Genomic DNA, 24,139 nt, shown 5'->3' with positions numbered 1-24,139 from the left:
TTTTGATTGGGGAATTTAAACCTTTTACATTGAGTTGTTATTGAAAGGTGTTGATTTATTCCTAGCAGTTTATTGATTGGTTGTCTTAGGTGTCTTTTGTTCCTTGCTTTCTGATTTACTGTTTGTTTTCTGTATTTGTTAGTTCCTTGGGTTGTAGGTAGCGTTTTTGGTTTTTTGTTTTCTCTTCATGAATGCCATTTTTATTATACTAGTGGGTTTTGATTTTTCTTGGGTTTTTATGGCAGTGGTAGTTAATTTTCAGGAACCAATCCCAGTACTCCCTTGAGAATTTCTTGTAAGGGTGGTCATGTGGTGGTGAACGCCTGCAGTTTTTGTTTGTCTGAGAAATACAACTATTTGCCCTTCATTTCAGAAGGACAGCCTTGCAGGGTAGAGTATTCTTGGCTGGCAATCTCTGTCTTTTAGTATTTTGAATATATCATCCCATTCCTTTCTGGCTTTTAGGGTTTGTGATGAAAAGTCTGATGTTAGTCTGATTGGGGCTCCCTTATAGGTGATTTTTGTCTTTTTTTTTTTTTTTTTCCGTGTCCAGCAACAGATCGCAACCCTCAGTGTCGCCCCCGTACCGGACTGGGACCAGCAACGGGATCGCAACCCTCGGTGTTGCCCCCGCGCCTCGCTCAGCCAGTGAGCGGGAACCGGTCTGTATGTGGGATCCGAACCCTCGGTGGGAGCGCTGCCATGCTTCCCAAGCGGCACACTAGCACAGTGCACCACCGGGCCGGCCCCCCTTATAGGTGATTTGATGCTTCTCTCTTGCAGCTTTTAAGATTCTCTCTTTGTCTTTGAGTTTTGCCAATTTGACTATAACTTGTCTTGGAGAAGACCTTTTTGGGTTGAATATGTTTGGAGATCTTTGAGCTTCCTGGATCTGAAGATCTGTGATTTTTCCTATACCTGGGAAGTTTTCTGCCACTATTTTGTTGAATATGTTTTCAATGCAGTATCCTTTTTCCTCCCCTTCTGGAATACTGATGACTTGGATATTTGAGCGCTTAAGGTTGTCTGATATCTCTCTTAGATTTTCTTCAATGCCTTTGATTCTTTTTTCTTTTTCTTTTTCTTTTCTTTTCTTTCTTTCTTTCTTTTTTTTTTTTTTTTTTGTCTGCCTGTGTTATTTCTAACAGCCTATGTTCAAGTTCAGAGGTTCTCTCTTCAACTTCCGCAAGCCTGCTGGTTAAACTCTCCGTTGTGTTTTTTATTTTGTTGGATAAATTCTTCATCTGAGCAAGTTCTGCTACATTTTTTTTTTAGGGCATTGATTTCCTTGTACATTTCTTCTTTCAGGTCCTGTATACTTTGCCTCATTTCATCATGTTGTCTAGCTGAGTTTTCTTGTATCTCATTCAGTTTCCTTAGAATTATCACTCGAAATTCCTTGTCAGTAATTTCAAGGGGTTCTTGTTCTGTAGGATCTAGAGCTTGAGAGTTATTACCCTTTGGTGGTGTACTTTCTTGATTTTTCATATTTCTGGTATCTTTTCTTTGATGTTTATTCATTGTGGCAGGGGGTTTCACAGTCCACAGATTTGACACTATTGTCTGACTAAGATGTTGTTGGGGTTGCCAATTTGTTATGGCTACCTCAGTGACTGATCAGTTGGCCACTAGTGCCTTGCGTATGTGGTTGCCTCGAGTCTTGGACCTCGCCAGGGAGCCAGCTCTCTGCTCAGCTTGGACTCGGCCAGGCCGCTGGGTCACGGGGTGGTACCGCAGGGTGTGTGTTCTCTGCCGAGTTTCCACCTCCCCTGCTGGACATCTCCCTGTTCTGCGTGCACTGGGCCAGGCTGCTGGGATGTGCGGAGGCACCGCAGAGTGTGTGGTCTCTGTGGAGCTTCCCCTTCCCCTGCTGGATGTCTCCTTGCTCCGTGCGTGCTGGGCTGGGCTTGGGATGGAGCCAGGTGGCAGTGGTGAAGCCTACCTGCTGCTGGATCGTGCAGCAGTGGGCCCCCCACAGGGTGTGTGGCCTCTACAGAGCTTCCGCCTCCCCTGCTGGATGTCTCTCTGCTCCATATGCACTGGGAGAGGCTGCTGGATCGCGCAGCAGCGGTGTGGTCTCTGCAGAGCTTCTGCCTCGCCCACTGGATGTCTCCCTGCTCCGCGTGCACTGGGCTGGGCTGCTGGATCCCGCGACAGTGGTGTGGTCCCTGCAGAGTTCCCACCTCCCCTGCCGGACATCACCCTGCTCCGTGTGCACTGGGGCGGGCTGGGAATGAAGCCGGGTGCCTGCTGTGAAGCCTACTTGCTGGATCACACAGTGGTGGCCCCACCGGGTGTGTGTTTTCTGTGGAGCCTCCGCCTCCCCTCCTGGACGTCTCCCCACTCCATGCACACTGGGCCGGGCTGGGAATGGAGCCAGGTGGCAGCAGTGAAGCCTATCTGCTGGATCATGCGATGGTGGCACCACAGGGCATGTGTTCTCCGCGGAGCTTCTGCCTCCCCCACTGGACATCTCCCCCTTCCTTATGCACTTGATGTTATGCTTTTATAGTTGTAAATCGGTTGATTTGTGGGAGAGAGTGACACTAGGGACCATCTATTCCGCCATCTTGACTGGAAGTCTCCCAGTTGCTCCAGCATACTCTTGATTAGTATTTCCCTGGTATATATTTTTCCCATCCCTCTACTTTCAACCTTTTTATGTCCTTTTGTTTCAGCCACATCTCTTGAAAATGGTTTGTAGCTTTAAAATTTTTATCCAAACTGTTGATCTCTGTTGCTAGTTGGCAAGTTAAACACATTTTCATTTATCTCTAATACTGATATATGTGAACATGCTACCTTATTTTTTACATTTCTACTTGTCCCAATGTTTTTATGTTTGCTTTTTTCCTTTTTTAATGATTAACCTTTTTTGGTAAATCTCTTATTACCCCATTGTCTCTCTTTTTCTATCAGTTTGGAACATATCCCTCTGTTTTTATTCTTTCAGTAATTACCTGTGCAATCTTGTCAGCCATATTTAATACAACAAAATGTTAAAATTAAATACTACTTTTACTCTCCTCCCAGTCGAAATAGACTTTAGAACTTTTGTGCTTCCCTCTCCTTCCCCCACCCTGACTTCCATTCCATTGTCATCTAATTTTCAAACTTTTCATCCTCATAAATCAGACACTGTTATTGTTATTGGATATAAACATTGCTTATTTGGAATTAACTGCTAGTTTACCATTTCATTTGCTCACCACTCTTTCATGCCTCTTGAGCTATCTTTCCCAGATCATTTTCTTTTTCTCGAAGTAGATCTTCCAGAAGTGCCTTACAGCAGGGCTCTCAGTGATAAACTTCTCCAGTTTGTATTTATCTACAAATGTTTTCTTTTATCATCATTCTTGAATGATAGCTTTGCTGGGAATGCTATTCTAAATTAACAGTTCCTTTCTATCAACACCTTAAAACTGTTTTTCCACTGTCTTCTGGCTTCCACTGATGTTGAGAAAACCTGTTATCAGTTTAGCTGCTGTTCCTTTGTAGGTGTTTTGGTCTTTCTGGCTGCTTTCAAGGTATTCATTTATTTATTTGCCTTTGAAGTTCTGCATTTTCACTTCTATGTGTCTACGTGTGGATATGTTTTTATTTATCCTGCTTGAGATATACTGTGCTTCCTGAATCTGTGGAGTTGTTTTTTTTTTTTTCCGTGTCTGGCAACAGATCACAACCCTCAGTGTTGCGCCTGTACCGGACCAGGACCGGCAACGGGATCGCAACTCTCGGTGTTGCGCCCGCACCTCGCTCAGCCAGCGAGTGGGAACCGGTCTGTATGTGGGATCCGAACCCTTGGCGCAGCAGTGTGCCACCGGGCCGGCCCTGAGTTGTGTTTTTTTAATCAGTTCTAGAACATCTGCTGACCTTTTCTCCTTAACCATTGTCTTTCCCATGCTCTTCCTTTTGCCTTTCTGCATCTCCAAGCAGACATGTATTACACCTCATTCTGTCCTCAACAGGATCCTGGATAAATCCTTCAAATGTGTGAATTTTCTCTTTACTTATGAATAATCCACTATCCATTTAATTTATTTTTTCAAACTAAATATTTTTTCATTCCTAAAAGTTCCATACTTTAAGGCTGTTTCTTCATTCCTGATTGGTCCTTGTTGTATATTCTTCTTTGTATTGTATGTTCTTCTCACATATACCTGTTCCATATTTCATATTTGGCAGTTCCAACATCTGTAATTCTTGGGAGGATAAATTGGACTTGAGAGTACCTCCATCCAGGACCATCAAAGACCACTTCTAAGGTTTTTGTTCAGAGCCAAGAACCTCAGACTCAGCTTCTCCTTCTCATTGCTATTCTAAGGATCAAATTCCCCATGAACACATTGCTGTAAGAATGTGGCCGTAGAAAGGCAGGATAAATAAAAACATATGTAGACACATAGAAGTGAAAATGCATGCAACTAGGACACCAACACTGCCCATGGCTCTGGTCCTGCTTCCCACCTCCAAGGCCTTGGCTCTTGGCTGTCCTGGTCTCTATCCCTGAACCTCAAGACTCTGTTCTCCTTCATTTGGTTTTGGGTGCATGGTTGCTATAAAACTCTCTTACCTTTGAGAGACTAGCGATGCCTCAAAGAGTACATCTCAGCCAAGTCTAACTGCTGTGGAATAGGAAGTTCTCCTGGAGTTCTAGACACTCATGATACTGCACACAATTTTTTTCTAGCTCAAGCACAACATATTATAATTTCATCTGTTATTCTTTTCTTTAAAGTGTCTAAGTGTTGTTTTATTTATTTGTTAATATTATTATTTTTTTATATTCTAAGATATTGTGGAGAGTTGGAGGGAGGGGGAGAGGGAAAGAAGGAGGAGAATAGGGTGGAGGGAGAAGGAAGGAGGGGGCATGGTTGAGGCCTGTGGCACCCCTCTCATTCCAGCAGGGGAGACCAGGGGGCTTCCAGCAGTGGCTTGGTCATTGCTGGGCTAGATGCTGATGTCAGGGGTGTGGCTGAAGCCCTCAGCTCCGCACCTCCCTGGCTCAGGAGTCCGGGGCATTTCTGGTGGTGGCTCAGTGGTCATCAGTGGGCTTGGTGCAGATTTCAGGGGGACATGGCTGAGTCCCTCAGCCCCCCACCGCTCCATCTCGGGAGCCCAGGGTGCTTCCTGCAGCAGCTCAGTGGTTGTCTCTGGGCTGGTTGTGGATGTCAGGTGGGATATGGCTGAGGCCCCTGTCATCTGTTATTCTTAATCTTCTTATTCTGAATCCACTATTCCCAATTATGAAAATCCTTTTGTGCATCAAAACAAGATCTTTCATACTCATTCAATTGTTCTTCTGTTCAGATGATAAACATTTACTGAGCATCTACTCTCTAGTTGCTGAGAATCCCTGACCTCAAGTTACTTACAGTCATATAGCCAAAGCATTTCCCCCAGCCCAGCCAACAGGAAGGATCACAAGTGCTAATGAGCTTAGCCTGGCTAGAGGCAGGTGGGTTAGAAGTCAGGGCACTTAGTTGTCTCACCACTTTGTCCATGGTTTCCTGGATGGTAACGAATGTTAGAAGTCACACCTTCCCAAAGCTTTCCTTTCCACTACTTGATATGAGGTTCAGCCTTACAAATGAGTCCCAGACACCACATATGAGGGTCTAACCTGCGAAATTACCCCCAGCTCTGAATCTGGGGGGTTTGGATGGTAGGTGTCTCTCCCTAGAGGTGGCCTCCCTCCTGTCTGGCTGCGTCAGTTTATAGGGTATAGTCTATGGTCCACACCCTGCTGCTAAGGTCCAAAGCTGGTCCTGCCCGGAGGTCATGGCCATCCTGGGAGTCAGCACCCAACCAGGAGCACTGGGGCTGCTTCACTGAGCTAGGAAAAAAACAGCCTTTATTTCCCCAGGTATAAAATGGACACCTGATGAGAATGGAGTCATTGCCTTCGACTGTCGGAACCGTGGCTGGTAGGCGCTCCCAGGGGAAAGGTCTCCGGTCTGGCACTTATCTTATGGCCTTTGGGTTTCACCTAGTTCTCCTCCACTCCTGCCCCCTCCCCACCACCACTCAAGGTCCTTCGATGCGTAGCCACGTTCCTCCCTTCCCTCTACAACTGCCCTTGCTCCAGGACTGATCGTATTTGTCTTTCCCAACTTAAACCTCCTTCCAGGGCTCTCTGCTGGGCTCTCCTCTCCCTTGACACCCCTTTCTTGGCAGATTTGTAACAGAATCTGAGGGTGGACTCCAGCTGTCTCTCTTCCTGCCGCCAGTCCCTCAGGGACCCTGGCTGGTCTAAATCAAAAAGGACAAGGGTTACCCCCAGGGCTTGACCTGGCCCGTTAGGCAGGCATGTTCCCAACTATTGCCACCCCAAGTAGCTTCAGAAGGCTGTCCAGTGGTTATGGGACATTATAAAACCTGGCATAGATGGGACATTGACCTAAACTTTGGGTACACTTGGGCCAGAATCCAAATGGAAATAACCAGAGACTCTCGGTCAAGTGACTGTTCTGGCTTTGGTTTTCCCCTCGTTGGTCTGTCTCTTCTTTCTGCTAAAGGTACATTCAAGCTGCTACTTCTCCCAAGGACATAGTGATAGTGGTGGACGTGAGTGGCAGCATGAAGGGGCTGCGGATGACGATTGCCAAGCACACCATTTCCACCATCCTGGACACCCTGGGAGAAAACGACTTTGTCAATATCATCGCAGTAAGTCAGCCTTCTTGTTCTGGAATAGTTCTCACTTGTTCTAGAAAAATCTTCCTTCTACCTGCACCAGAGTGACCTGCTCTTACAGCTGCTCAGTGCCTGCTATTGCGGAACGGTTCTTTTCTCTAGCCTGAGGTCCACGGTCTGCCCAAGGGTGGCGTCAAGAGGTCCGTAACGTTTCTGGAATTATATGTAAAGTGTGGACGACCATTTTTCTGAGTCCACATCTTTCATCAGTCCCTCAGAGGAGTCTAGGATCTGACAGTGGTGAGGAATCGCCAGCCTGAGTAAGAATTACTTTATGTGCATCCCGTGCTCTTGGCTGGCGCCCGTCGCTGGAATAGCCTCTCCATCCCGCTGTAGCGTGGATGGTCCCTGGGGTCTTGATTTACAATTCCAGTTTTCCCACTTCCTTTATCCCACCCAAATCCAGACGCATTGGGAGAAAGGAGGAATAAAGAAGAAAGAAAAGGGGAGATACAATTTAAAACAAAACGAAACGTGGGCCATTCTACCTCTAAGGAGGCAGCGTTGACAGCCACTTTGGTGGTATAATTTTGAAAGCCTCCTGATCCCAAAATTTTGTCCACCACTCTGTCACATTGCTGACAATTCTTATCTTTAGTGGAATTTACTTATCTAGTAAAGAAATACCAAGGCAAAATTGTCTAACTTCAAAAGTATCATGTTGAGGGGTGAAGCTGTCACCCCATCCCTGAGGCCTCAATTTACCCACCTGCCTCTCTCCTAGACCCCACCCTCCCTGTGTTGGTCTCCTCACCATCCCTGTCCCTGGACCTGCAGTAGTGACAGGCACCCAGTGAGAGTGGGGCCAAGCACTCGTGCCTTGGAGCCTGCCCACCCTCCCTTCGGCCAGGCCCAGCCTCTCCAGCTGTTGGGGGGTAGCAATTGGGGGAGCGTTCACTCCTGACGTTCTCCCCAGAGCACCCGTGCAGTTCTTCCCTGGTGTTCTTACCATCTCCCCTTCTCTCCTCCTCTAATTTACACAGAAGGCAGATTAGGAACACCTTGAAGATTTGTATTTCATCTAGGGGGAAGCAGGAATGACTCGTTTTTCCTCCAACTCCCATCCCATGCTGATAGCTGAAGGACCCTCTTCACACATGCAAGGCAGAGAGAAGAGCAGGGTGGGGAGGGCCCTGCAGGTGGCGGAAGGCACCTCGTCTGCTCTTGGGGCGGAGTACAAAGGCTCTCTCCCTGACTGCAGGTCTCCGTGCGCTCCAGGACATGAGCCACTGAGCAAAGCTGGCAGGGGAGCGGGGTGGACGGGGCTGTTTAGAGTTAAGGCCCTGTTCTCCCTGCTCAGAAAAACTGCAGTAAGCATAGAGAGTGTAGCGTAGAGCGTGTAGGGTGCCCCAGATGACACCGTGCAGGTGCCTAGGCGAGCCCTGCCCCACCCCCCTGTGAGTTGCTGGGCGTCTCCGTGGGGCCTGACTTTCCAACCTGGTCCTGTTGTCCCTGCCCCACCCGCCCCTCCACTGGCTGCGACTGCAGTACAACGACTACGTCTACTACATCGAGCCTTGCTTTAAAGGGATCCTTGTCCAGGCAGATCGAGACAACCGCGAGGTGAGTGTCCACTTGTGGCCCGGTGCTTCTGAGCCCCTGCTGTCCTCAGGCTGGGGGGAGTCGTCCATGCAGACTGCTTCCACGGCCCTTTTGCTTGTTTCCATGGCACTTGGAAAGAGCAGAGCCAGTTGGCAGTCACCCACGTGAGTTCGCCCCGGAGATCACCCTGCACATGTGCATTTAGCTATCAGAGACCTCCCACCCTAGGGCTTCTTGCTTATGCTGGTTTTTCACTCTGCGGATCATCCAGGACTCAGTTTCCTCCTTTGCCTCCCACGTGGGCCTTTCCAGTATGTCAGTCTACATGAGGAGCTTCCCCAAAAGGAGGACAAATTCAAACCCGTTGGGTTGAGTCCTATTTTCTGGTAAAAGACCGAGGGGGAGAGGATGTGAGGACGGTTTATAGAAGGGAGGAGTCACGCGTCACAGATCCTTCCCTCTGCAATTGGGGGTTGGGTGTGGCTTCCTCTTGAGTCCCCCTCAGCCCCGGGCTCCACCACAGTTTTCCTGAGAAATGCTCACCGCTGGCTGTGGGCAAGACCATTCTTTGCCTCCATCCTGGACTTTCCCCCCCGGGTGGCCTTGCCTTTGGCATTTCCCTGCAGGGGTGGCACGGATTTGTACCAGGCCATTCCTGCTCTCGCAGTTTATCTTGGGGGTGTTTGAGAAACTTCTATAGAAGGGGTCCAGTCCATGAAATTAGCTGCATCATGGAGACACGGGCCCTGCAGTCATGTCCCTCTGGATAATAGCTAAACAGCATCCTAAGTGAAGGCCAAAGCTGAAGATCCCCTGGCCCTCTCAACCCACTGACTCCTCTAATGTCTCACCCGCGACAGCATTTCAAACAGCTGGTGGATGGGCTGATGGTCAAAGGCGTGGGAGTGGTGAACCAAGCCCTGAGTGAAGCCTTCCAGATCCTGAAGCAGGTGCCCGCAGCTGCTGACACTGGGACTTGCGGGGAGGGGGTAAGGAAGGGGCAGGTCTTCACGGCACCCTCCCCGCCTCCCACAGTTCCAGGAGGCCAGGCAAGGAAGTCTCTGCAACCAGGCCATCATGCTGATCACCGATGGGGCTGTGGAGGATTACAAGCCTGTGTTCGAGCAGTATAACTGGCCAGACCGCAAGGTGACTCTCCCGGCGGAGGTCACGGGGGAAGGGAGCTTCTCCCACTGCCGTGGGGTAACCGGTGGGACCCAGAAGAGAATGGCCTGGAGCCCAAATGTTCTTTCCCAGTAGGCCCGTTCATAGATTCAGATACATCCTACGTTGGTGTTCCAAAATCATGGCGACCCGTGGGCACAGAAGCCTGGAGTGAGGGACTTCAGGGTGAGGGAACAATGCAGTTTTGAGACATGGAACTGCTGGGCTGTGGACCTCGGCCTCATCCTGCCCTGCCGTCACTGTGCCCTGGGCAAGCCATGCTGCTACCAGGGCCACAGGGACTTCTCTCATCAAAGGGGGTGGGATTGGAGAACCCAAAGACTGGAAAGTGCCTGACCCAACTTTTTAGGCTCACGTGGATAATGTTAACACTACTTATGGCCCAGAATTGTGGCTGCTGAGTTGATCTGTGTGTTGTGGATTAGGTCCGAGTTTTCACTTACCTTATTGGGAGAGAAGTGACTTTTGCTGACCGCATGCGGTGGATTGCTTGCAACAACAAAGGTGAGAGCACCCTGCAGCTGCGCCTAAGCACAGGACAGCATGCTGGGCCCAAAGGCGCTGAGCATAGGTGTGAGGAAGACGGAGTAGTTTAGTCAGGGCCGCTGGCCTTGGTCTGGTTGGGTGTGGTGCAGCGCATCCTTTGTAAACAAGTTGTGTGGGAGTAGAGCTAGTGCACATGTGCACTCGTGTATCCTTATGCTTGTTGCTATTTTTGTGTGCTCTTCGGTGGGTGAGGCAGAGGCTCTGAACTGCAGGTCGGCAGAGCTCGCATCTAAAAATAAAGCCTATTGTTTCTTCACGCACGGCTCCAAGAACCTTTTCCTGTTACCTAGCTCATAGACCTGTGCGTGAAAGGTGTGTGGCCCAGTCTGGACAACAGCCTTGAGGGGTCTGTGAGCTCCAGCCCTAGCTCTGCAGTGGGCTTCTGGGGCTTCCACATGGGCCTTGCTGAGGAGCTGTGCTCTGCCGAGAATAATAGTCTCTGCCCCTCCTTCTGCTTAGTTGGAAAAAGCAAGACAAAATGTAGATTTCTCTACAAAGCCTTGAGGAAATGCTCGATTACTTCTGGAGGGACTCTAAGTCATAAGGTCACCTGAAATGACAATTAGAGGTCATCTCTGCAGGGTTTGAGCAAGAAAGAAGAACTGTCTCTTCAAATAAAGCCTTATACCAAACTACCATATAGAAGCCAGGGGGAGGCTGGGGTGGGACCAGCATTCTCAATGTGAGCTCTCTCTTCTGTCCTGCATCCATCCCCTTGTGGCAATCAAGCCACTGACTCTGGTGCTGCTCCCAGACAGAAAGCAGAGCATCACCATTTCCCTTGGAATAATGTTTTGTGTGAAAACAGTCCTCATTATCTCCGACCTGGGCTGCGCGGTGCCCTCTTAGGCACTGCTGATTCAACAGAAGTTTGCTGAGAATCTGCTGTGCGCCTGGCACTCTTTCCAGGCCCTGCGAATTGAGAGTGCTCAGGATGGACTCAGGACCAATCTTGCTCTTGGTACTGTCCAGCAGGGGACAAATGAGTAAACCGTCGGTGACGGTGTAATCTGCTGTGTGCTGTGACGGTGGACAGGCACAGCCTGGGCGGGGTGCTGGGGAGCACTGGCAGAGGCACTTCCCCAGTCTGGGGGCAAAGGGAAAGGTGTTGCTGACAGAGGGAGCAGCATGTTCAGAGGCTGAGATGACAGACATGCCGGGGACTGGCCGTGGGGTGAACGTCTGCGGGAGCTGATAGGAGTGAGGCTGAGACATAAACAGTGCTGACCACTCACAGCTGCATGAGCCCCTGCTCTTTTAAACATCGCTATGGCCACAGTGAAGCGGCTGTGACATCCCACACCCGAGGAAGGACAGTGATCAGTGGAACAAGGAGGTTGGGGGGGCGCGGGACTCACTGTCTTAGATTGGCTGGGCTCCCTGCAAACAGACCCCAGGGGAGAGTTACATGGAGAAGACATACTGGAGGGTGCTCTTGGGAGGTCCCCCATAGGGAAGTGGGGAGACAGGATTGGGGAGGGAGCAGCTCTGCAGCGGGGAAGGCCCTGAGAGCTCCCCGAGGTGAGGCAGGGGGGCCTCTGTGTCCCACTGGTGAGGGTGTAACCTTGGGGAAGAAGTCCCTGGGCCAGGGCAGTTCCCAGAGGGAGCCGTCAGCAGAGGGGGAGGGCATGGGGCCTGCCGAGGTCCACAGCCACTGACCCTTCCCCTTCCCCCTGCCAGGCTACTACACGCAGATCTCCACGCTGGCAGACGCCCAGGAGAACGTGATGGAGTACCTGCATGTGCTCAGCCGGCCCATGGTCATCAACCACGACCACGACATCACCTGGACGGAAGCCTACATGGATAGCAAGGTGGGGCCTTGAGGCGGCTCCAGGCAGTGGGGGCGGTGGGGGGGGAACCCCGCTCCAGAATTAGGGGCCGCGGGGAGTCAGAGGTGACCTCCTGCATCAGGAGGGGTGGGGGGTGTGGCGCCTCCTTAGGAAGGACACTGTGCAGCCGGTCTTTGGTGCATCTTCTCCTGCTGCCATATGCCGCCCCTGGAGACCAAGAGCCCCTCCACCCCAGCAGACCCACCCAGGCCTGCCCTCCACGGACAGGGACTCCTGCTCCAAAGTTGTTCCTCCCTCCTCCCCGGTTGCCCTCTCTTCCCTGTCTGTCCCTCTCTCCCACCTACTGTGGGAAGAAAAGAGTCTGACCAGTGCTCCACGATGCCTCAGCTTGACCGTGTTCTCCCTTCCCAGGGCCTGCACCTTCAGAGAGACCGTAGGTGGCACCGACTCACACAAAGGAATAAATGGCCAAGGCAGAGCTCAGATGAGGTGTTTTGGGGAAGGGGGACCTTTTTGCCCCTTCTCAAATCACATCACATATGCAGCCACTTGTGTCCATGATGACACATCAGACTGGGATTAAGAGAGACCTATAGTCAGTGGCTTAAATAAGATAAAGGGTGTCTCTCTTTCATGTAAAAGGAGTCTGGAGTGGGCAGCCCAGAGCTGAAGAGGAGCTCTCTGGTCATCAGGGACCCAGGCTGCTTCCTGCTGTCCCCTTCGCTGTCCGCACATGTAACTCTCCTCTTTCTGGCCCAAGTGGCTAGTGGAACTCTAGTTAGCTGGAAGCACATTCCGAGCATCAGCAGGGGAGAGGGGACAGGGGCATGCTGCACCCCTTTGAAGGAACTTCTGGGATTCTCCCTGACACATGAGCTTACATCTCATTGACCAGAGCCACATCCCGTGTTTATTCCTAGCAGCAAAGGAAGCTATTCTGGTGGCTCGCTGTGTGTAAAGGCAGTGGCACACCACCTCTACATGTTAATAGTAGATACAAACCCTCTTGCCAAGTTTGGGATAAAAAGCTCATTGATCTAGTTTGAAGGGGCTCAGCCAACAAGGTCATGCCCAGGAGATGTCGTCCTGCTATCTCTAACTGCTGCTCCCGAAGCCAGTGCTCGGAAGGGCAGAGCTTGCTTCATTTGAGAGGTTTCTCCTCCTTCCCCCGACATTCCTCGGCCCGCGACCAGGGCTGCTGCCATATGCCGCCCCTGGAGACCAAGAGCCCCTCCACCCCAGCAGACCCACCCAGGCCTGCCCTCCACGGACAGGGACTCCTGGTGTTCTGGTGTCCTGGTGTTCATTGTCCATAGGGCCCTGACTGTCTGGGGTCGGTGAGAGATGGGGGGACGGGGACAGAAAGACAGGGTAGGAAGGCAGGAAGGAGAGGGTCTTCCCCCCTCTTATCTTCCCTGGCACCACGCTTTCGCTGCCTCCCGTCCTTCCTGCACCCCCGTCCTCGCCTCTGTGCCCTGCAGAAGTTGGCGTGTGAGGAGCACCTCTGCAGTGTGCTCTGTCTGTGCTCCCCTCGGGCATGGGTTGTGCTCATGCCAAGGGTGCTGGCAACGGGAAGGCCTTCAGAACCCTGAGGTCCTTGGGAGGAGCCTGGGCCCCCCATAGTGATAGCCACGCCTGCTAATGGTAGCCTGGGGTGTTTGCGTGTGTGTTGGGAAGAAGGGTGGAGGTGGGTAGAGGCAACTTGCTTCCCTCCAACACTATAAAAGTGATTTCAGACAGGTTATGCCGGGTCGTCCTCGGACATTTCATGGACCACCTGACCTTCCAGGGTCTCTCCTTCCCTCCATGCCCACAAATGAGATCACAGTTACATCTTCACTTTAAAAATGTCACCTGTCCCCCCAATTAGAAAACCCCCCAAGTCCCTCCATCTCCTCCATCTTCCTCCTTCCTTCTCCTTGTCTCTGACTTAGTCCCTGAAGCTGAGCATCACCTGTACACCTCCAAGACCCACTTCTGGAACCTCTGCGTTGAGGAGGCCCCTCCCCTGAGTCCAGGGCAGGTGTCCCACCCTGCACTGATGGACAGAGACCAGAGTGCAGGGACAGCGTGTGCCGCACTGGGACCCGCCAGGGTGTGAGAGGATTCCTGAAGGACAGTGGGAGGGAGGGGGCTGCCGAGACCCGGGAGCCACTTCCCCAGAGAGGCCGGCTGGGGCGGTGGGAGCTGAGCATCTTCTGGCTTCCGAAACTCGTAACTCAGGGAGGAGACTCGAAAGCCTTCATCAGGCCGTAGAGACGTGTCTGCGCTCAAAAACATCAGATGTCATCATGGTTCACTTTTGGAAAACCTTACTTCCAAACTCTAGCTTGAGAAATCCGGTGAGGGAAGGGGAAGAGACTGGATGGTTAAAAAGTTCTTCGACCTCCTTCAGTTGCTCTAAACGCAGATGGGACGTAGGAAGCACGTGTGTGCACACATCTCTGGGAACGTCCGTGTTGTAGCGTGGCCCACACATGCAGAGCCCCGTCCGAGGCAGCCGAAGAGCCCATACAGCAGGATCAGTCAGTCGGGGAGCAGAGCACCCCAGGGCGGGGAGCCACTCTGCCCGGTGATCCAAGTGGAGCAGAGGCGGTAGGCCTGCCCCACGTGTGTTAGGGTGCCCCGAGGCAGATGGCCCTTGGCCGTGGTTCCTCACATGTGCGCTTGTATTTGCAGGTAGCTCTGGGTCAATGTCCTTCTCCCTCTTACCTTGTCTGGGCTACAGTTTGTGGCAACTGCAGGTCCATATCAGAGGTTTCTGGAAAAGCTCTTGGTGGGCGGTGCCACCTTGTCTCCAGGCAGCCGCTGCATGAGCCTGTTCCTGGTTTATGCTCCCCCTGGGCCTGGACAAGCTCAGAGAGCCTTGTGAGCAGGCGGGGCTGTGGCTCAGAGCTTTGCTGCATGCCGTGGCCTGGCCCTTCCCTCCAGCCCACCTCTCCCCAGCATCGCTGCCAGCTCGCCCTTTTCAGAGAAGCAGCCTCACCCCCGGCCTCTGCTCTTCCTCCTGACAGCTCCCCGCCTCGCAGGCACAGAGCCTGATGCTCCTCACTACCGTGGCCATGCCGGTCTTCAGCAAGAAGAATGAGACGGTGAGTGGCCGCTCCCAGATCTTGGGGTCACTGGCTGGTGGCTTTAGACCAGTGGCTCTTGACCTGGCTGAGCGGCAGAGCCGCCTTGGGAGGGCTCGGATGCAGATTCCCAGGCCCCAGGCAGACTTGCTACATCAGAATCTCTCGATCGGGGGTAGGGTTGGGGTCCATACTTTTCCAAAGCTCGCCCAGCGATTCTGCTCAGCTGGTGAGGGTAGACCCCCTGCTCTGCTTTTGGGGCCCCTGCCTTGGAGGTATAAGGCTAGAAGGGTTGCCTGGCAGCCTGCCAGAAAGGCCACACTTAATCTACCAGGTTGAGCAGACTGTAACTGGTTTGTAAAGGCCTCTGGCAGGGAGTTTCTAGAGCTTTCCATCCTCCATCTGGTCAGGACATGTTTCCTTATGGGCCGTGTGTGTTCAGAGCACCTGTAAGTTATGGTCCCTAGGATCCCAATATTTCAGCCTCTGCTATGAAGATTAATATTTCATTCAACTTTGTATTTCATTTAAATACTACAGCTTAAATATTAATACTGGGCATTAATCTTCTCAGCAACTGAGATTGCTCCTGGTGCCCCTTCTTATAGGTTCTAGATTTTTATTCTGAAAAATCAGCCTTAACTCTAACTGCAGAGGAAGGACCCCTTAAAGCCTAAGCGGCCTCCTCTTCTGGGCTCTGGAAAGGCCTAGGGTCCAGTCTGGACTTGCGCACAGGGGAGCTGTCCCCCTGACCCTAGTGTTTTTCCTTCCAGCGATCCCATGGCATTCTCCTGGGTGTGGTGGGCTCTGATGTGGCCCTGAGAGAGCTGATGAAGCTGGCGCCCCGGTACAAGGTGAGCCTGGTCAGGTCCCTGGGGGGGGGTCACAGGCACCCCAGGAACACTCCCAGGCAGTGGCAGCCAAGCCTAGAGCTGGGGTGGACCCCTCCCTTGGTCCCCCAGAGAAGTGGGGGTGCTGAACATGGGGTCCTTTGCCACCACTAGCTGTGACTGGCTGTGTGGCCTTTGGCAAGTTCTTTGCCTGCCTCGGTTTCTCAATCTGCTCCTCCATGCCACACAGTCCTGTTTTGAGAGCAAGATTACATCACCAAAGTTCTTAGAACATGTGGTGGGAAAGAGGTCAGGTAATTATGGTTGTTATAACAGGAGAATTTGGAAAAGACCTCAAAATCAGTAGATAGAAGCAAGGTACTGACCCAGTTATTTTCCTGTTGGAAAAACTCACCGTGGCCCCAACCCCCTTCCCAACTCCAGTCATCTGTGGCCCTAAACCCCTTCCCAACTCCAGTCGTCCCACACAAACCCCAGGTCTGATGCCCCTCATTCCCTGACTTTGGCAGCTCGGAGTGCACGGATATGCCTTTTTGAACACTAACAATGGCTACATCCTCTCACACCCGGACCTCCGACCCTTGGTAGGTGCAGATCTTATTTGCTTTGGGATCCTTACTACATGGGATTTGGGGCAGTTCACAAAGACAGTTAAAACAGTGAGCACACACTCACTAGAAAGTAATAAATATGTTGATCCTGGAGCTGACTTGTAGGATTAAAGAGCGCTGATCAGAAACCCACCTGTCACCATCTATGTAATCTAGATGAATATCCGGCTTCGACCAGTCAGTTCATATTGTGGACCTACTGTGTGCCTAACCTTATAATGCTGTGAAGAACGTTATCAACAAAAGATTATAGTCTAATTAAGGAGATGAGACTTACACAAATGAAATAACTAAAGAATAATACCACACAGGGCTCAAAAGATATAGTAAAACTAATGTAATAAGATCTCTAAAGAAAGCACTATCAGGAAAACAATAGATGAGTTAAAAAAAGAAAAATAATAGAGGATATGCCTAGTCATAAATTAAAAGGAAGTCAAGAGCCATACATTTGGCCTGAAATCTTTCTATGTCAGTGCCCTGAGTAGGAGTAATTAATAAAACAGAGTTACGGTTTTAATATGAGGAGCTAAAGATGATCTTTCAGGTGTCATCAGGATTTAGGAAATGGCAATGGGATGTTGCACCATACTCAGAGAAACAGGTCCTGTGTAAAGGACGGCAGGACAGAGCGTTCTGATGCATATGGACACCAGAAGGCCAAGAGTGGGGGCCTCATCCAGGCACGGGTGAGGGGGAAAGAACGACGAATGGGGGAGACTGTGGTGGCAGCTGCAGCACCGACCCCAGACAGGCAAGAGATAAAGGTGATGCTTTTCTGAAACACACACGCATGCGCTCACACACACACGCACACACATGCACGCACTCACATACGCAACACACACACGTGCTCACACACGCGCATGCACTCACACGCACGCACACACTCACACACGCACACACACATGTGCTCACACACGCGCATGCACTCACACGCACGCACACACTCACACACGCACGCGCTCGCACACACACGCACACACATGCACGCACTCACACACGCACACACACACGCACGCGCTCGCACACACACGCACACACATGCACGCACTCACACACGCACACACACATGTGCTCACACACGCGCATGCACTCACACGCACGTACACACTCACACACACGCGCTTGCACACACACGCACACACATGCACGCACTCACACACGCACACACACACGTGCTCACACACGCGCATGCACTCACACGCACGCACACACACACGCACGCGCTCACACACACGCACACACATGCACGCACTCACACACGCACACACACACGTGCTCACACACGCGCATGCACTCACACGCACGCACACACTCACACACGCACGCGCTCACACACACACGCACTCGCTCCCACACACACACACACACACGCACACACACACACAACTGGCAGAAGCAGAAGGTGTGGTGATGGGGACTTCGCCATCCAAGCATCTGCTGGGGGCCTCATCCTGCTAAAAGCAGACGCTCTGCTTAATTCTTAATTTACCTTGATGATAAACTATTCTCTTTCCTTTTTTGATGGGGTTACTAAATCTGGGAAGTGCTGCAGACCTAACAGATAATGATATCTGTCTTGTCATCAAAGAGAGAGAAAGAGAGAGAGAGAGAAGACAGGGCCGGAAAATAATAACAGCACTCAGAGTGTCGATTAATGGCTCTGTATCAAGTCGGAGGAGGTCTTCATTAAGCACCACAGATCTGTCCTTATCTCTGTCCCATTCACAATTTCTATCAACAAGATGAAAATACAGAAGGCAGATGCCAGAGTCTGAAGGATGGCTAATACATTAAGTGAGAAAATTAGTATTCAGAAAGTGTTCTTCTAAAACAATGGGCTGAAACAAACAAGACGAAATACATCAGGGATTCATGGGAAGCCCTGCAAAATACTCCGTGCCCAAGCATACATGCGTGAAGATGTAATTGAACGGTGTACCACGTGAGGAAGACCAGGGGACCTCACTGGCTGCCTGAAGTCTCCATCTGAGCTGCTGGGCAGTGCAGCTGTCCGGGAAGCCCAGCCGGGTCCCAGGCAGCACCACAGCTGCAGGGTGCCTTGAGTCACAGATCACAGCCCATACCACACTGGTCCTTCCCATCTGGAATATTTGATTTTTGTCCTGGGAACTCCATTTTGGGAGTGACATTGACAAAGGAGAGCGCATGCAGATGGAGTTGAGGTATCTGCAAACTGGGAAGGTATAGCTTGGAGAAGTGAAGTCTTAGGAGTGACAAATCCCTGTGAAAATCGCAGGGGCTGTCAGGTGCAGCACAGTCTGTGTAGCTCCAGGAAAGAGCTAAGATCGATGGTAGAGGTTACGTGGAGACTGATTTCAGCTCTGTCTGAGAAAGAACTTTCTAACATTTAGAGGTATCCAAAACTGTGATACGCTGACTCACAAAGTAGGGAGCTCCTTGTCATGGGAAACACTCAGAGGCTGGGAGACCATCTGTCACCAGTGTTGGCAAGGGAAACTCTGCAGTGGGTGGGAGGTTTGCCCAGATATCCCTAAGGAATCACTGAGATTCTTTGACTTTGTGACAGACCCGAAAGGCTCTCTAGAAGAGGGAAGTTCGAGCAGGGCCATATGCTAACCTCGCCTTTCTTCCTCCCTACCTGCTCCAGTACAGAGAGGGGAAGCAACTGAAGCCCAAGCCCAACTACAACAGTGTGGATCTCTCTGAAGTGGAGTGGGAAGACCACGCTGAAGTCGTGAGTGGGGAAAGTAGGGACGGAGGCATTAGATGAGCTCTGTAGCCCTCTGGGTGGGTCAGCTGCGTGGCTGGAAGCTGTGAGGTCGCTGTTCCTCAGACAGAGCAGTCCAGTCCCAGCCAGAAGCAATGCCTCTAACGGCAGTTCTTTTAACAACTACACAAATGTAGCAATATCTCCCTGAATCACAAGGACTATTGAGGCTGAGCGAAACTGTGTCTACAAGCTTCAGAGTTTGAGATTTAGTTGTTTTAGCCTGGCTTTTGGTTCCATTGTCTTGTCCTAGAGGAAACTGTGTCTCAGCGATGTGACACTATGTGCCTCATGCATCAGTCCACTTTGCAGCATTATCTTGGTGAATGCCCAGAATTATAAGCTAAATGGAACCTAGAATCAGGTCTATCTTCCCTCCTGGTAGTCTGCTCAAGGGAAAAGGGAGGAACCAAAACTGTTCCTAGTGGCCACCTCTAGTCTGGTCAGTAAAACTCAATGCCTCCCACCCTCCAGTGTGAGCCAAGGAGCTAACTCCATTCTCTTTCCTCCTGAAGCTGAGGACAGCCATGATCAATGGGGAAACGGGTTCTCTCTCTATGGATGTGAAGGCTCCACTGGACAAAGGGGTAAGGAGCTGGACAGAAAGAGCCTGCCCATGGTGCTATGAAGGCAGCATCGCAGTTAGTTGAGGTTTGGGTGGTGACAAGGGACTTGAACTTAGCATCGGCCCCAGAGAAACTTCAGCTGAGGAGTCGCGGTACTGCTCGCGAGGTGCTCGGTTCTTTGGAGACCACTGAGCTAGGCAGGGGGTCAGCCCGGGTTGTTCACCACTTCTTTCCTCCTTATGCTGCCTGCTGTTTTTCCCTTTTGTTATTTATAATGGAAAGGGGAAAAGCGACAACTTTGCAAATTGTTAGCAGCTCCTGTAACACATGTTAGTTATATGGGAAGAGGATGAAAATATTTGCTCTTCCCTAAAGCTGGTTTTCATCCACTGCAGCCACGTGTGATCGAGAATCAGTACCCTCACTGGTACCATTACTATCTTTACAGACCTGCACGTCATTTATAAAAGGCCATTTCATCTTCTCACGTAAAAGGTTCCAATGCATCTAATGAGTTTGCATGGTCCCCTGACATATTTGCAAATGTCACCTCCTCCCTTACAGCCACCCCCACCTCCTCCTCCTGTTGCCCATCTGTCTCCGCTAAAAGAACACAGGCATCTGTCTCCAACAATTAGACCCAAGTTCTTCCACAAACACAGACCTCTCTGAAAGCCAAACAAGAAAGCACTGGAAGGAAAGACGATGTATTGCATCTCTTTTAGACCATGGACTGATTTTCACTGGAACTGGTATCTGATTTCTGTGGCATCTGCCTGGCTTTTCATAAGCTCTGGGCCTCCTTTAGGCAGCCTGGGCAATATCAGTGATGTCAGGCCAACAGTGTCAGATGCTTCTTCTCCTGCTCCAAAAACTCAGAGGTTTCTTCCATGCGCCCGACCAGACTCCTTATCCCAACCAGACTCTGCTCACACGCACAAGGGAACTCCCACCAACGTCCAGCCCTGCCAGAGCATTCAACTTATAGTAAACAGTTTAATATGCATGTGTCACATGGCAGCTTGCAGACAGTATGACTATAGCACATCCAATTCAAACCACCCTGTGCGTTGGTGCAGCTGTCTCCCCTCGTCTCTCCTAGTGCCCAGCGTCCTCGTGCTGCCCTCACACTTCTCAAAGCCACCAAGGCAACCCCCTACCAGACCCAGCAGTGTGGACTTCTCCTGAAGCCTCTGCCCTTCTCTTCAAAATCAGTTCATTGCTGCTCATAAACCACCCGGGTTACGTATTTCCAGTTTAACAAAGGCTTCCTGAATATGGGTGCTTCAGTGGAGAGGAGTAGGGCAACGGCGGTGACCATGACGGACGTCCCTACCACCTAGGTGCTTATGTCTCCCTGCTGCCGCGGTCTGCTAAGAAGATTAGAAACTGGACTGAGCACTCTACAGTTAGTCGCTCATTTGACAGTCACAGCCCTGTGAGGAGGTGCTGTGCTCCCCCCATTGTAGAGATGCAGAAACTCAGAGAGGCTAAAAACTTGCCGGGGTCCCCCAGGGGGTAAATTGCAGAGCGCGCACGTATCCGGTTGTAGACACGCACTCATAACCGCTGCTGCATAAGGCCTTTCTGCAGAACTGGCCGTCAATTCCCAACTCTCCAGCCCTAGAGACTTTCTAAAGGTCTCTTTAGAATAGCATTTCTATTCCGTCTTTAAAGTTCACTGCCTTCACCTCTCCCTCCACCCCATTATATCGTAACTCAGCTCCTTAATCCTTCATCTCTGTACTGTCAGCCCCAGAAGCTCCTGAGCCTACACGGCATGGGGGCATCTGCTGGCGTGAAGCCGCTGGGGCAGGATCCAGCCTGTCACCACGCTGATCTGTCGTGATGCTGCTCTTCCTCGATGTGGCGACACTTCTTTCACCACCAACTCCTGTCTCCTCCACGTGACTCTTGAACAGAGTCAGCAGACAGTCCCATTGTTTTCCTGCCCGCCCGTCTGCCCCAGCCCTCTCTAGCTCCACAGTGTGTCTCCACCTACCAGCTCGTTCCTCAGAAGAAACGATCTTCGGGTCCAGGCCCTGGTCTAGACCAGGGAGAGTTTCCCTACAGCATCGTGGTGACAACCATTACAGTCATCCAAGCCAACCTCCCGGGTATTCTGTTGTTTCCTGCAGGGGATTTTACGGGCATCCTTATTTCCCACAGACCGATCCAGACCTTTCTCCCCGTCCCCTGAACTCCAGACAGGCAGCTGTGGTGACATTACCAAGGACAGTAGCAGCAGCCACAGCATGATTTAGAGCAGGACTCACAAACTCAAAAACCTGTGGGGCCAAATAGGTCACATGAGGAAACAGGAATGAGAGAAGCCGGCAGGCCTCGGTGTGGGATGCTGGGAACACTGGCAGGCTGGAGAGCACACAGCCATCTGCAGGAGACAGCTGAAAATCCATGCCCAGAGTGTGCACACCTAATTCCAAAAACATTAACAACGCAGTCTGGGCCAATCAAACTTCTAAGAGTCAGCTTTGGCCTGACGGCCTCCGATCTGCCACCTTGAAAGCAGGCTTTTTGCCCCCGTATGCAAACCAATCACAGGTGTCCTCATTTCTAACCCAGCAGCAGCGTCCTGGTCAGGTATCCTGGGACACATGTCTAAAGGGACAAATCAGAAAAGCAGAGTCTCCTGCAACATGTAGCCCAAGACCCTTCTTATTATTTTCATGTTGTGTGACCATTTAGAGTAAATAATCAGCTGTCGGGAAGGGAGAGAGACAGGCAGTGTTCTTTACTGGCCTTTGGATTCTTCCAGATTAACCTGCTGATTGGGTGCATGCATGTACACACACACACATGCACATGCACACACACATGCACACACTCATGCACACGTGCACACACACGTGCACACACACACGCGTGCCTGCAGCTGGCATAGACCATTAGGGCAGCTGTGCCTTGTGTTCCTCCAGAGACTTTGAGTCCTCTTCCTTTCTCTCTCTCTCTCACTCTCTCTTCCACACACACACACACACACACACACACACAAATGCGCGTTTTTTTTTTTTTTTTTTTTGGTCCAGCAAAGGGAGGCAATCTATTAAAGAAGCAGATTGTTCTGGTCCTCTTTACTTGCTATCTCATCTTCCAAACCTCTCCTGCTCTCTCTTTCTGTTAGTAGGATTCAGAGACATCTCCCTCCCTAGTGCTAGAACTAACAGGTAAATTTAGCAAGCTCACAGAATACAAGGTCAATATTATAAAAATCAATTTTATTTTTACATATAGCAGCAAACAATTAGAAAATGAAATTAAGTTCCAATTACAATAGCATCAAATCACATAAAATACTTAGGAATAAATCTAACAAAGGTATACACAACCTCTACACTGAAAACTGCAAAACATTGCTGAAAGAACATCAAAGAAAAAAATTTCAATAAATAGAAAGATATGACCATGTTTAAGAGTTATAAGATCAACATTGCTAAAATTTCCATTCTCCCAAATTCATCTATAGATTCAACAGTCTCAAGCAAAATTTTAACAGACTTCTAGAAGCAGATAAAGTGATTCTAAAATTTGTATGAAAAAGCAAAGGACCTAGAATAGCTCAAACTATTTTGAAATAGATGATCATATTTGTACAATTCACACTACCCGACTTCAAAGCTTACTATAAAGCTACACTAACCAAGAGGATTGGTATTGACAGAAGAATAGACAATGGATCAATGGAACTGAATAGAGAATCAGGAAACAGCCCTACACATATATTGCCAATTGATTTTCAGTAAAGACACCTCAACAAATAAGTGGAGAAGAGAAAGTCTTTTCAACAAATGGAATAAATGTATGGGGAAAATTGAGCAATATCTCACACCACACACAAAAATTAATTTTACAAGAAAACACAGGGAAAAATCTTCTCAACCTGAGGATATGCAAAGATTTCTTAGACAAAAACACAAAGAGCACTAAACATAAAATAAAATTTGACTAACTGGACTTCATCAAAATAAAAAGTTCTGCTCATCAAAAGGCATCAGTAAGAAAATGAAAAAGCAAGGACAAACTGTATCCAAAAACACATAAGGGACCCCTACAAAGCAATCATAAGACTGACAAACTGATAAAAAATGGTCAAGTACTCGAACAGACCCTCCATAAAGGAAGATGTGCACATGGCCAAGAAGCATGAGAAGATGCTCAGCATTACTAGTCACCAGGGAAATGCAAATTAAAACTACAACAAGCTTCCATTTCACACCCTCTACAATGGCTAAAATGTAAAAGACTAATAACAGCAAATGCTGGCAAGGATGTGGACAATTTGAAACTCTCACACACTGCTAATGGGAGTATAAAATGTTAAAACAACTTCAGGAAATTGTTTGGCAGTTTTTTATCATATGACCCAGCGATTCCATTCCTAGGTATTTACCAAGAGAAATGAAAACATGCGTCCATAGGAAGACTCATTCCAGAATGTTTATGGCAGCTTTATCCAGTCTAGCCCCACACTGGAAGCAACCCGAGCATCCATTGCTAGGTGAACG

General features: G+C 50.1%; 1 protein-coding gene across 1 annotated transcript in view; it reads left to right on the top strand.

Annotated features, from left to right (window-relative positions):
- The window catches only part of CACNA2D4 (calcium channel, voltage-dependent, alpha 2/delta subunit 4), a 114,031-nt gene that overhangs the window by 28,597 nt on the left and 61,295 nt on the right, over window positions 1–24,139 (top strand). Inside the window, exons 5-16 of the mRNA XM_008572436.1 lie at window positions 5,867–5,927; window positions 6,519–6,669; window positions 8,185–8,259; window positions 9,099–9,188; window positions 9,274–9,387; window positions 9,849–9,927; window positions 11,650–11,783; window positions 14,777–14,854; window positions 15,607–15,687; window positions 16,194–16,268; window positions 18,931–19,017; window positions 19,566–19,637. Coding sequence (XP_008570658.1) covers window positions 5,867–5,927; window positions 6,519–6,669; window positions 8,185–8,259; window positions 9,099–9,188; window positions 9,274–9,387; window positions 9,849–9,927; window positions 11,650–11,783; window positions 14,777–14,854; window positions 15,607–15,687; window positions 16,194–16,268; window positions 18,931–19,017; window positions 19,566–19,637 — 1,097 coding nt within the window. The remainder of the gene's footprint in view (window positions 1–5,866; window positions 5,928–6,518; window positions 6,670–8,184; window positions 8,260–9,098; window positions 9,189–9,273; window positions 9,388–9,848; window positions 9,928–11,649; window positions 11,784–14,776; window positions 14,855–15,606; window positions 15,688–16,193; window positions 16,269–18,930; window positions 19,018–19,565; window positions 19,638–24,139) is intronic.

This window comes from Galeopterus variegatus, unplaced genomic scaffold (genome assembly GCF_000696425.1).
Source record: "Galeopterus variegatus unplaced genomic scaffold, G_variegatus-3.0.2 Scaffold784, whole genome shotgun sequence".
NCBI classification, from domain to species: domain Eukaryota; kingdom Metazoa; phylum Chordata; class Mammalia; order Dermoptera; family Cynocephalidae; genus Galeopterus; species Galeopterus variegatus.
The sequence above is the reverse complement of the archived record's forward strand: the minus strand, read 5'-3'. Positions and strand labels throughout refer to the sequence as shown.